The sequence below is a fragment of the Megascapheus bottae genome, chromosome 19, assembly GCF_031878675.1.
Source record: "Megascapheus bottae isolate mThoBot1 chromosome 19, mThoBot2.hap1, whole genome shotgun sequence".
In the NCBI taxonomy this organism is placed as follows: domain Eukaryota; kingdom Metazoa; phylum Chordata; class Mammalia; order Rodentia; family Geomyidae; genus Megascapheus; species Megascapheus bottae.
This window is the reverse complement of record NC_143527.1, coordinates 11,318,493-11,331,241: the sequence shown is the minus strand read 5'-3', so window position 1 is coordinate 11,331,241 and position 12,749 is coordinate 11,318,493. Positions and strand designations below refer to the sequence as shown.

At 42.2% G+C, this 12,749-nt stretch overlaps 1 protein-coding gene across 6 annotated transcripts in view; it reads left to right on the top strand.

Annotated features, from left to right (window-relative positions):
• Positions 1-12,749, top strand: part of Znf532 (zinc finger protein 532) — a 95,425-nt gene that overhangs the window by 45,161 nt on the left and 37,515 nt on the right. For 5 of the 6 annotated variants that reach the window (XM_090353022.1, XM_090353019.1, XM_090353020.1 and 2 more), the window contains one exon: positions 12,194-12,375. The exons of the other annotated variant lie outside the window; for it this stretch is intronic. In XM_090353022.1, coding sequence (XP_090209148.1) covers positions 12,194-12,375 — 182 coding nt within the window. The remainder of the gene's footprint in view (positions 1-12,193; positions 12,376-12,749) is intronic. 6 annotated transcript variants of the gene reach the window in all.

Sequence of the window (12,749 nt, the reverse complement as noted above, 5' to 3'; positions counted from 1 at the left end):
CGTGTTTATCGTGCTCATGGTTCCCACAGTAGATGTTCCAGGAAGAGAACAGCAGCAAGCTCCAGGGGCAGTGATGGCTGTGGCTCTTGGCACATGTCCTAGTGACGGTGTCTGGGATTTGTCCCTCCTGCTTCTCCCTTCCCTTGCCACCATTTAATCACAAGGATAGAATTTCTTTCCATCTTAAGTCTGCAGTAAAAGATAGCAAGCAAGCATCTCTTCTGTTCTGTCTGTCCCGAGCTTTCCTGCTGTGCCTGTGGGTCATGGCCTCTGACCTGGCCCAGGAAGGTTTGCTCACCCCACTTTTGCATGGGTATCTTTGGCACTGCCTTCCTGTGTCTTCTTTAGGAAGCTGCTTTCTCCTGGAGCCTGCAGGCAATGGGCAAAGGGGTAAGAATGTCTCTTGTTTTCAGTGTTCACCAGTGTGGGTTCTGTGTTACTTTTGAAGACTCAACAGCAAAGCCAGGCCCAGATAAGGATGAATCCTCCATCGGAGAGAAGCGGAATGTCCCTCTTGTTGTGTGTAGTGGGTTCACCATCACTTTTATTTTGCTGGGACGAGTAAAATGTGCATGTTACCTAGGCTACATGGAATCCTAAGGAACGAGCCATAGCAGACTATAGTTAAGGTCAGAAATACACTGAGCAGCACCTCTCAGAAGATGTGTGTTCAGTGAGCATCAGCCAGCTGGTCAGCTGGGTCCCATGAGGCCAACGACATGGAGCCACGCCCATGGTATGCTTTCCTCCCATAGCAGTCATGGTCAGGAGACCCCCTGTCCACTTCCTGGTCCCTGCAGACTCAGCCTCATCTTTCTTACCTGGACAGAGGTGGGAAGTCTGGGTTCTAACTGAGCCCCGGGCCACGGCAGCCTTTGTGAAATGGCTGCGTTTCCACTTACATATGCAGACTCAGCCACCTCATCTCTTCCAGCTCCAAGAGGTCTGTAAGGTGCCACAGTTTCACACTGCAGTCAAGCTGGGGTCCCTTCTCCTATGTCACTGTCAAAAGTGCAATGTTGGTTAATGTGGTGGCCGGAAGTAGGGCTACAATAAGAAAGAACTGTCCTTCTATCTTTTCACTTACCAATCACATGACCATTGGGGGAAAAAAACTTTGCCTGTGCGAATGGAACTGAAAGCCTTGTGATTTTTTTTTTCCCCCTTTACAAAATTTAAAAGATGAACTAGTGGCACCTCTAGGACCAGAAACTTTGCTGACTTCGCTGAGCCTCTTTCTTCTGTTGTCTGCTGTATTCCTGGATTTAGAACTTCCCTTTATATCCCCCTGGCCCCGACCTTTGTGTTCTGATAACTCATTGGTGAACTGAGAAACAAGGACTGCCCACATAATGTACTGGCTTTCTCTATAGTAAGGCTTACACTTTACCTTGCTTTCCCCCGGAGGCCTACAGTGTTGGTGGTCCTGAGTTGGGGCTGGGCTCAGCACAGCTGCCTGGTTTACGTCTGTACCATTGTTAGTCCTGAGACTGGGCCTAGATGTTGCACAGCTGCCTGGTCTAGAGAGTCACTAGTCCTAGAGAGTAGCTTCCCCACAAGCCCTTGCTGCTAGTGACAGGTTCTACAGGAAGCCTCCAGGTCCTGACTAGACCTGCAGATCAGAGCCCATCAGGCATTGCCTTTCAGCTGCAGTTAGTCAAGCCTGGGCAAGGGGAACCTCTGCCGGCCGCAGGGATCTCCCTTCTTTCTTTGCCTCCGAGTCTGAGGTAACGGTAGACTTGTAGAAGTAACTGAGGGGTGCCCTTTACCCAGTTCTCCCCAAGGGTCACAGCTTACAAACAGTCCGTATCACAACTAGGATGCTGACATCAATGCAGTCAAGAGAGAGAAAAATTCTATAATGTGAAGCTGCTATTGCCACCCATTCCGCTATAAGCCCTGGTGACCACTATTTGCATTTCTGTCCTTTTAAGAATGTTATGTGCCTGGAATTATGCTGTGCGTATAGTCATTAGGATTGGAATTTTGTCACTCAGCATGATTCCCTGGAGACTCTTCCAGGTTCTTGCCTGTGTGAATACAAATGCTTCTCTGCTTGTGATGCTGCAACTGTCTTCTCAATAATACTGTATTAGCTGAAAATGCATTAAAAGTTCCTCACCTGCCAAATACCCTAGCTTAGCAACACAATATGCTGTAGATTATCTGTTGTTTCTCCAGTGGTGGCTGCAGCTGCCCAGCCTTGAGAGAGATGGTAGAATGTATTGCTGGCCTGGGAAAAGATCAGGATCCAACATTCCAACTGTGGTTCTATTCTGAGCCTAATTCTCCTGGAAGTGTATCACTTTTACACAATGAAAGTAGAAACTTTTGCAAGTTGGGCCTTCTGTATCTTAGTCTTTTTTTTTTTTTAATTACACAGTGGCATTCCTTACACCTGAGTTGTTGTTGTTGCACCTTAGTTTTCTGTAACCATTTGTTGCTGGACTTCTGCGGGTTTGGGTCTGTTCAGAATATGGCTCCCATGAACACTGTGTACAAGTTTTTGTGTGAACAGGGTTTTTATTTCTATGGCGTAGTACCCAGAAGTTTGCCTAATTGCTGGTTTTTATGTGATTTGCCTGTTTAGATGCTTAGAAAATGTTCTAGAGTAGCTGTCCCCAGGAACAATCAAGTTTCTCTACAGATTGGCCAGAATTAGTTGGTGGTACCATTTTTTTTTTTAATTTTATTTTTTTCCTATTCTGGGCCTTGTAAGATTGCTTGTCCTTTTTGCTCATGGCTGCTACTCTACCATTTGAGCCATGCCTTCAGTTCCAGCTTTCTGCTGGAGTTAAGAGTCTTAGATTTTCCTTAGATATATTATTTCCCTGTGTTTTCCTATTAGTTAATGATGCTAACCATAATTTTACACATTAGCTATATATAATACGTATATATTTCAGAAATACCTTTTTATATATTTTGTCCATTTTCTAAATAGGCTATTTAGGTTTTTTTTTCTTTCCTTTCCATTGAGGTTCACAGTTTAAAAGCTCCAGATAAAAATCTCACAAGGGGGCTGGGAGTTTGGCCTAGTGGTTAAAGTGCTTGCCTAGCATGCATGAAGACCTGGGTTCAATTCCTCAGTACCACATATAGGAAAAAGCCGGAAGTGGTGCTGAGGGTCAAGTGGTAGAGCTCTAGCCTTGAGAAAGTCCAAGGACAGTGCTCAGGCCCTGAGCTCAAACCCAGGACTGGCCAAAAAAAATAAAAAAAAAATCTCACAAGGGTCCTTTGCAGGGTATGTGTTTGCAAGCCTTTAATTCCAGTCTGCAGCTTGTCTTTTCCTACACTTTATAGGCCTTTGACCTATTAAATGAGGTTCGCGTTTATCAATTTTCCTGTTTATCCCATATGCTTTTGGTTTGCCTAGTTCTAGATTTTGAAATTTTACTCTTTTTTTTTTTTTTGATTTCCACATTTAAATCTGTGATACATTTGGAGACACTTTCCATGTAAGACATGAGGCTTAGGCTGGGATAATTGTTTTGGTTCATATACATTCCTCCAACATCATTTGTTGCCGGTCTCTCCTCCCTTGAATTGATTCTGTGTCTTTGTCAAATACCAGGTGAGCATATTCTGTTGTTCTCTGTCTGTCCTTAGACCAATGTCACCCAGTCTTGAGTAGCTAACAATATATTGCCTTCAACTTCTAAGAGACCATCTTCTTTTTCAAACTTTAGAAGTTTTACTTATTCTAGTTCCTTTGTCTTTCCATACAAATTTTTAGAATAATCATGTCGATCTGCAAAAAAAAAAAAAAATCTTGCTAGGGTTTTGACAGGAATTGCATTAAACTTAAAATCCATTCTGGGGAGAATGGACATCTGTACTGTGCTGAATCCATGAATGCAGGCTGTCTCCCCTTTGATTTCTTCCATAGTTTTCTTGTACATGTTTGGGTTTTTGTTTGTTTTTTTTTCCCAGCTCTATGGAATGAACCCAAGGTCATGAAAGCTAGGCCTCCACCCTACTACTCTGCTATACCCGGCCCCAATTTGTTTCTCTAAGCAATGATAAAATAGTATAATTTTGGCATACATATATTTATTCATATATAAAAACACAACTTAGTTTTTTCATACCCATTTCTTATTTTGTGACTGTTGAGCTAATTTATTGGTTTTAGAGGGTATTTTTTTTTCCTTTGGAGAGTTAACTTTGTGATGGTTTTTCAGGTGTTGGAACACTTCTATATCCCTGAAAGTAATCTACTTGATGAGGCTACCTAGTTCTTTCCTGTTTGTAAATCATACTTGGCAATATTTTGTTGTTATTTCATATCTGTATTTATGTAGACCCCGCCACCCTTTTCTAGCTTGTGGGGTTTTTTTTTTTTGCTATCCAATTTATTGAAAGGATTTCAGCACAGTAGTTAAATAGCTCTGCAAGGTGTTTTAAAGTTCATCTTCAAGGTAGACTGAGTGACCTGCAGGTTAGAGAAGCTGCAGAAGTCCAGGAGCTTCTGCGTTTCCTTAGGGTCAGGGTCAGCTTCGTCGATCTCCTGATCCAAGGCTGAGTCCTCCTTTCTCTCTCCTCCTCCTGCTGCTTGCTCAGGCCATGCCAGGCCTCTCTGAATCCTCGTCATCAGGGGGTCACATACCTGGTCATCTTATTGCAGAGCTTCTTGTTGGGGATGACCCCTTTTCTAGCTTTGGGTAGTTTAATAAGAGCTTTATAAAACGAATCTAGTACTTCTGAATTTTCTAGATGAATGTGTCTATAATTGGTGTGAGTCATTCATTAAAATGCTGTAGAATTCTCCAGCAAAGTCACCTGGGCCTGGAGACTTCTTCTGGGGGTTTCTTTATACCCACTGAGCTGGAGGGGCTCATTATCCAGCCCCTTGGCCATTCTCAACTCCAGCTGTGCAGGGGTGTTGGGGCTTCTCATTACAGTCTCGGGAGGGCTGGGAGTCTGGCTTGGTGTGGTGGGGCCACAGTGTTTCCTGTGGGGGCAGGCTGGAGTAGAGCAGTAATTGTCTAAAGGCTTTCTCCTTTTCCTAGGCTGCCCCTTGCCTGCTCCTTTGGCAACAGAAAACAGGCTTTTGTTCCACAGAGAACAGGGTGCTTTTTCTCTTCGTGTTGGCATCTCTCTGTTGCCAGCTTCTTCAGCTCCAGCCTGGGATATGTGAGGCAAAAGGAAATGTCCAGCTCTCTGACTTGCCATTCTTCTACCCTGAAGTCCCTAACAGGTCATCTTGCTCCCTTTCAGAGTCCTTCTGTGGCTGTTTAACACACCAGCTTTCTAGTTGCCCTTCTTGGAAAGGGTAGAAAAGGCACTTTTATTTTGTCTCCTACAGGTGAAAGATGTATTCCATTTTCTCTTTCACCTCTGTTGTCATCATCCTCCTCCTCTCTTTCCCCTTTTTTAAAGTTGTTGTTGTTGGTGTGTGTGTGTGTTTGAGGTATATTTATGTGTGTGTGTGTGTGTTTGGGGGGGCATGTCTTGAACTCTGGGTCTGGGCATTGTCCTGAGCATTCTCACTCAGGGTTAATACTGTACTACTTTAGCCACAGCTCTTCCTCTTTCGGCTTTTTGGTAATTAACAGGTTTTGAGATAAGACTTTTATAGACTTTTCTACCCAGACTGGCTTCAAACCTTGATTCTCATATCTCAAACTCCTGAGTAGCTAGAATTACAGGCATGAGCCAGTGGCACCGGCAATGATTTAATTTTTGAGGTAGACTCTCAGGCTGCCTTTACCTCTTGAACACTGGGTTTGCAGGTATATGCTACCATACTTGGTTGCTGCCCCCCTTTTCTAAAGTGGAGGTAGCCCTTCTGTCAGGCTCTGCTTGAGACTTGCTGACAATATGGGATTTTTGGAATCGGCCTTCCCATTGTATTTGACATGAAACACAGTTGTTCCCTCTCTGGGGTTAATGCCCCCCTTCTCAGCCCATCTTTCAAAGCAGGAAGGAAAATCACCTCACATCTGGTGCGCCTGCTCAGGCGCTTGGCCTTGCTCCCAAGACCGGCCGTTTCTTGATTTAACCCTGTCCTGTGCTCAGTAACTCACTTTCCACTGAGCCTCACCCCAGCCCACTCCCCTCCTTTCTTCTGTCTTCTCTCTGTTATCCTTTGCCCCCAAAGGCCTCAGCGTAGGCCTCTTTGTTCTCCTTGCTTGTCCAAACCAAGACTCTTCCTCTGCACATGTCTGTGGCCGTTCTGACTGCACCTCTTGTTATCTCTCAGCCCCCTGTACACAGCTCTTCAACCTTCTGATGCCATGCCAGGCTGTCACCACTCAGACAGCCTTTGCTTTTTGCTGTCTGTCCTGTAGGCTGGGGCCTTTCTCCTCCCCTCCTGTGGAGAAGCCATCTATGGGAGATGCAGAGCCACAGCCCTTTGTTAGCTCAGTCAGCGCGCTCAGCCACACCCTTCCTGCTGTGGCTCTCTAGGAAAGAATTCCAAGGAATTCACTTACCCTACCTGAGGGTACCTCCCCCACAGAGAAGGCTGTCACTGGAGGAAGAGAGGAAGGTGCATGGAATCAAGCAGTGCACTGCAAATGGAGCTTACTGGGAATCGACAGTCACACGAGCACATCTGCCCCAGCTGGAAGCTCCTGGTCTGAACTATGTTTCATAACCCTGGCTTTGGGGAGGTCACCTTGAGAAAGGCAGTGGGCAGAGGCCAGACAAGCAGGACTTCTCTCCATGAAGTATTTAAGAGTGGATGACTATAAGTTTAATAATTGATACTGAAATGTATTAGAATGTCTTTGCTTCACCTCTTAGTAAAACTATGACTAAATTTAGCCACGTACTGCCTGGCAATACATACTGGAACCTCTTAATTGCTAAAATGTATTTTCTGTTGACTTTAAGTCAGCCCTAAAAAAAAAATCGATGAATGTGATAGATAGGTCCTTTGTTCTGCTTGCATTTTGCAATTGTAAAAACAAATGTCCAATTAGTGGCAGAAGAAAACCAAGGCAATGTTTCTTCACTGCTGGTGACCGCCCTACCCCCGGAGCCACAGCCTCACTTACTATTTTCTAGTGATTAATTGGAGATAAGAGTCTCATGTTCTATAATGCCCAGGCTGGCTTTGAACCATGATCCTCAGATCTCAGCCTCCCTCCTGAGTAGCTAGGATTGCAGGCATGCGCCTCTGCGCCTGGCATAACCTTTCTTTTCTTCTCATTTTTTAATTGTAAGTAATAGAGGGGTTACAGTAATATTCGCCAGATAGAAGGTGTATTACTTCATATACATTGATACCCTTTCTCATGTTTTTATCCCTATTTCCTTCCCAACCTTTTCTTTTCATTATGCATATTCCTGTGGCTACAGAAGCATAGGGTTTACAGGCACAGGGACCTCAGAATTGGCAGAGTGGACTCTTAGGGTTAGATCCATTTTGGCTTTAAAAGTATTGATAGAGGGGGCTGAAAGCATAACTTACTGGTAGAGTGCTCACCTAGCATGCATGAAGCCCTGGGTTCGATTCCTTGGTACCACATACACAGAAAAAGCTGGAAGTGGCGCTGCGGCTCAAGTGGTAGTACACTAGCCTTGAGAAAAAGTGTCCAAGGTCAGTGCCCGGGCCCTGAGTTGAAGCCCCAGGACTGGCAAAATAAATAAATAAATAAATATTGCCCTTGATGAATTAAAAAAAAAAAAGTACAGATAGAGGACAGAGGAGATGGATTTGAGCCTGTTCCTTATTTGTTGATTCATTTTAGATTCTGGAGCTTGCCATACATAGCACATGAAGTATATCACATTCTATTGAGAGTTAATTGTGACTGCTAGGTATCCTGTTGCAAGTGTTTTCTGCAATCTATGAGGCTCCTTTCCCTTCTTCAAACTTCCTTGTTGGTCTTAGTTTGGGGCTCTACTTTCCTAAGTGCTGAGTTTTTATTTTATTCAGACTAGCTCATATTTTAGTGTTACCAACTTTATATTCTTCACCGATAATCACCTAAGTAGATTATACATGTCCACCAGGCAGCCTTCACTAAATGTGATCATTTAACTGTCAGCCCTAGTTAAGACTTTTGATTGCATATGCTTTGAGAACAAAACTGCCACCAACTAGCAAAACAAAGGGATTTTTGTAGCCAGTTCCTCTGTAATGTTTTGTGTGCGGTTGTGTTATTCCCATGTAAGTGTGAACTGAAATGGAATGTGTGTGTGTGTGTGTGTGTGTGTGTGTGTGTGTGTGTGTGTGTATGTGTGTGTGTGTGTGTGTGTGTGTGTGTGTGTGTGTTCTTATTGTGAAACTGGATGAATATGAAGGCTAGGAAACATATCTTTCTGATTACTATTTTTTGTTGTTGTTAATTGTACTGTGGATAGAGTTTATGGAGCTGCTGTTAATTAGGCAGCAGTAATTTACTTAGTTGGTTGACTCTGAAGCTGGTGGTGTTTTGACCTCTGGACCTAGTGTTTTGAGCTGTCACTGGAGTTGGGTCTATTCATATAAATGTATGCTTCACTTACATCTCCAGCCTTTCTTCTTCCCCTTTCATTTTCCCAAGCAATTTTTCCTCACCAAAATATGAATGGAAATGCAATTATTTTACTTGTTACTCGGATAGCTCCTCGCTTAGGTGAAGGGCAGTGAGCCCTAAATCCTCTGTCCTTATACCAACCCTGGCATTTGTGAGCCAGTGATCAATTTCACTGGCAGGATGGGGTAAAAAAGGCTCAAGATTGGGCTGGGAGTTTGGCCTAGTGGTAGAGTGCTTGCCTAGCATGCATGAAGACCTGGGTTCGATTCCTAGGTACCACTTATATAGAAAAAAAAGAGCCAGAAGTGGTGATGTGGCTCAAGTGGTAGGGTTCTAGCCTTGAGAAAGCCCAAGGACAGTGCTCAGGCCCTGAGCCCAAGCCCAGGACTGGCAAAAAAAAAAAAATGTTGCGTGGCCAGGTACTGGTGGCTCACACCTGTAATCCTAGCTACACAGGAAACTGAGATCTGAGGATCATGGTTCAAAGCCAAGCTGTCTATGAAACTCTTATCTCCAATTAACCACCAGGAAACCAGAAATGGTGCTGTGGCTCAAGTGGTAGAGTGCTGACCTTGAGCATAAGAGCTTGGGACAGTGCTGAGGCCCAGAGTTCTGACAGAGAAAGGGGAGGGGGGAGAGAAATTTATAGCATGGAAAGTGATTATTTCTTAGCTTTATTTTCTTATAGCTTTCTAGTAGTACCTGACTCTGTTAAAAACAATGTTTACTTTAAAAAGGAATCATATCTTGAATAAATGAAACTGCTTCTTTTTCTTAATAAGTAGCTCAGTTTACACGATGGGGAGTTTAAAATTTGTTTATTAATCAATCACTTAATATTAATCATCAGTTATAAATTATCCAAGTAGCTATTAATATTGCTAATAACGCTTTGTTGGTATGATCTATTTGATTGAAAATTTTTTTTTTAACCAAACATCTTTCCAGTAACATAAAAAGGAGTTTGGGGGGCTGGGAGTTTGGCCTAATGGTAGACAGCTCGCCAAGCATCCACAAAGACTCAGGTTCAATTCCTCTGTATCACATACATAGAAAAAAGCCGGAAGTGGTGCTGTGGCTCAAGTGGCAGCCCTGAGAAAGCCCAAGGGCAGTGCTCAGACTCTGAGTTCAAGCTCCAGGACTGCCCCCTCCCCCCCCAAAAAAGGAATTTGGTGCAGGTGGTGACTTATACCTGTAATCCTAGGTTGTTAAAAGGCTCAGATCTGAGAATCTTAATTAGAAGCCAGCCAGGGCAGGAAAGTCTGAGACTTATCTCCAGTTAACCATGAAATACAGGAACCTGAATTGGAAGCATGAATGATAGAGCACCGGCCTTGAGTCAACAAGTTCTACGAGACTCAGGCCCCAGCTTCAAGCAGTACTGCCATCTAATATTGTTTTTTAAAGTAATAAGTAAAAAAAGGAAGCTAACATCAGATTCTTTAGACTATAAGGAAATCTTTGCCTCCCACCACTTTGCTAAACTATAACCCCCAAAGCCAGAGAATGTACACCTTCTGTCAGCCTCAGAACCCTCTCATGTTCTGAAAGCAGTGGAAAGGGAGAAGCTAGCTGGCTCCTTGAAATCATGCTGAGTCTCCCATGAGGGAGGCCCCTGAGCTGGTGAAGGCGCATCTGCGCACCTCCCTGTGGGCAGTGCAAAGAGGGACATCTGATGATGTGGTGACCATGAGCTTAAGTAACTAACTCATTGTGCATTTTACATACATTAGGAAGAATAACACACAGAGTGAAAGGATTCTTTTTAACTTTTAGGGAACATACCTTATCCCTCTTAGATTTTCTTCCCTTTTAATTTTGTACTATTATAAAAGTAGTATGATTATATTACTTTAGGTATTGAGAAGCTAGTTGGGGGGCTGGGGACGAGATTCTAATGCTAGCATGTCATCCTTGGCATTCAGGTGTACTTGCTAATAGTTTTCAACCCTGCATATTTTGTTCTTTATGACATCCCCTCTTCATTAGAGGCCTCAGAACTGAATCTTGTTCAAACCACTTAAGAGTTACGGGGCCTTGGACAAGTGTATTAAGTTGGCTAAGCCTGATTTCCTCATCTATAAAATGGGAGTATTATCAAGTTCATAGATGAAAAATAAGTGAGAACATGTATTTAAATTTCTTTATATATTTAAAAGTACCTGATTAAACTACCTGATTCACTGTTTGGCTCATGATGAAATGGGGCCAATCCCTATTTATATTTTTTACATGTGCACTTACACTGTGAACATATGTATATGTATATATATGCATATATGTGGTGGATGGATGGATTGTGTAGATATAGTATCTTTTTATTGGCTGACGTTAATATTGAAAGTACTTTATCCCAAGTAAGTGCAAGGCCTGAGATGCCTGTGGGAATCCAGATGTCATAATTTACTACCTGGAAGGAATGATGATGTGAAGGTAGATAGAAAACATTAGTTCAAAGAAACAAATGATGGCTGGTAATAATGTTAATACCTGTATACACCAACAGAATCCTATAATTAATAAATTTGTCCATTGATTTCCTTTGTGGCTTATTATATAACCTTTGAAATGTGTACTATTAGAAAAGGAATGCTATTTTAAAAAATGATGCTTAATCACATCAAAGCTACCTGTAATGTTCTTATTTTGTGATTATAATAAACATTTTGTGGGGTAAAGTTTGTATTTTAGTCCTTTCGGAAAATACCCAACAAAGAATTTCCAAGTGAGTTTTCTATTTTTCTTAGTCTAAGATACTCTTAAAGTTTAAACATTAAGTTTTTGGACTTGATTCAAAATAAATATGAAGAATAAGATATAAAGGAACATTTTTATCTATGTTTTGAGGCTTTCTTGTGTGTTTTAGAGGCCCTTGCTTTTGCATGAATATCTAAAAATCATTTTATATGTCACGCTAGGTTTACTTTTGTAGTAGAAGAAATAAGTCCTCAGTTTATATTAGTTTGAGTACTTTTTGATTTATTTTTTTAAAAATATATTACATCTAGATTCACATAAAGAGATTAAAAAATAGCATTTTAGGTAGTTAATAATGTAGACCCTTTGCCAAAGAGGATTTCAGTCATCATTTAAAAACAATATATGCCATCAGCCATTAAGCTTTATAAAATAGCTAACTTTACCCATTTGAGCTTGAGTTTATTGATTTTAATTATAAATCATATTATGGCCACTTAATTTACAGGCCAGTTTAAGTGCAAAATTCAAGTGGCTACTCACATAACAAACTGATTGGCAGAAAAAGAAACTAGATTAGCCTCTAGTTAATATTATTAGTTTGAAGAAATTTTATGAGCTGTGCAACTGTTAATACTGTCAAAATACACATGCCTACAAACCTGTTAATGTAAAATAAAGTTGGCTTGCTAACATAATTTGCAAAAACACAACCTTGAATACTTCTTCGCACTAAATAAAATGTGAGCGTCATGAAAATGGAAGCATTGAAAATTGGACTTCTCAGGAGTTCTTATTTTGAGGATGAATGACTACTCAGCACTGATCTTTTTATTTTACACAGTAAAGAGTTTTCCATTGAACATGTAATTTTCCAGTTTGCATTTCCCCTTGGGCTTAGAATCAATGACAGTAGTATTAGAAATGACAAGGCGCATAATTAACTGTGAGGTTTAACTAAGGTTCTTTGCATATTAGAAACTACTTAGCAGGACCAACCCTGTTTCCCCCTTTGGTTTATTTAGAAGACTTGCACTATCTGCCAGATGCTGCTTCCTAACCAGTGCAGTTATGCTTCACACCAGAGAATCCATCAGCACAAATCTCCTTACTCCTGCCCTGAGTGTGGGGCCATCTGCAGGTCGATGCACTTCCAGACCCACGTCACCAAGAACTGTCTGCACTACACACGGAGAGTTGGTTTTCGGTTAGTATCGTTCACTTAACGTGCAAGTACAGCTCGGTTGCTAATAACAGCACTGCCGTTTGAGAGGTCTGTGCACCTAAGTAGCATTCACGGGCAGACGGTGAGATTCTCTGGGAGCCTAGTTCTTTTGTAGTGTAGTTCACCTCCGAATCCTTTTCATGTAACATTGGCCTGACTGGTCCACACGAGGGGGTGAGTGGGCCTGTTCTTTTAGGTGAATGGGCATGGAAGGAGATTTGGCTTTGATTGATCCACAGAAGCTTTTCTTTTCAGACCTTTTTTTCTGTTGACACACTCTTTACATCCCTCCCCCCGCTGTAAGAATAGCATGCATTTTGTCACCTCTTAACATTTTCCCTCTGCCAAGCAAAATA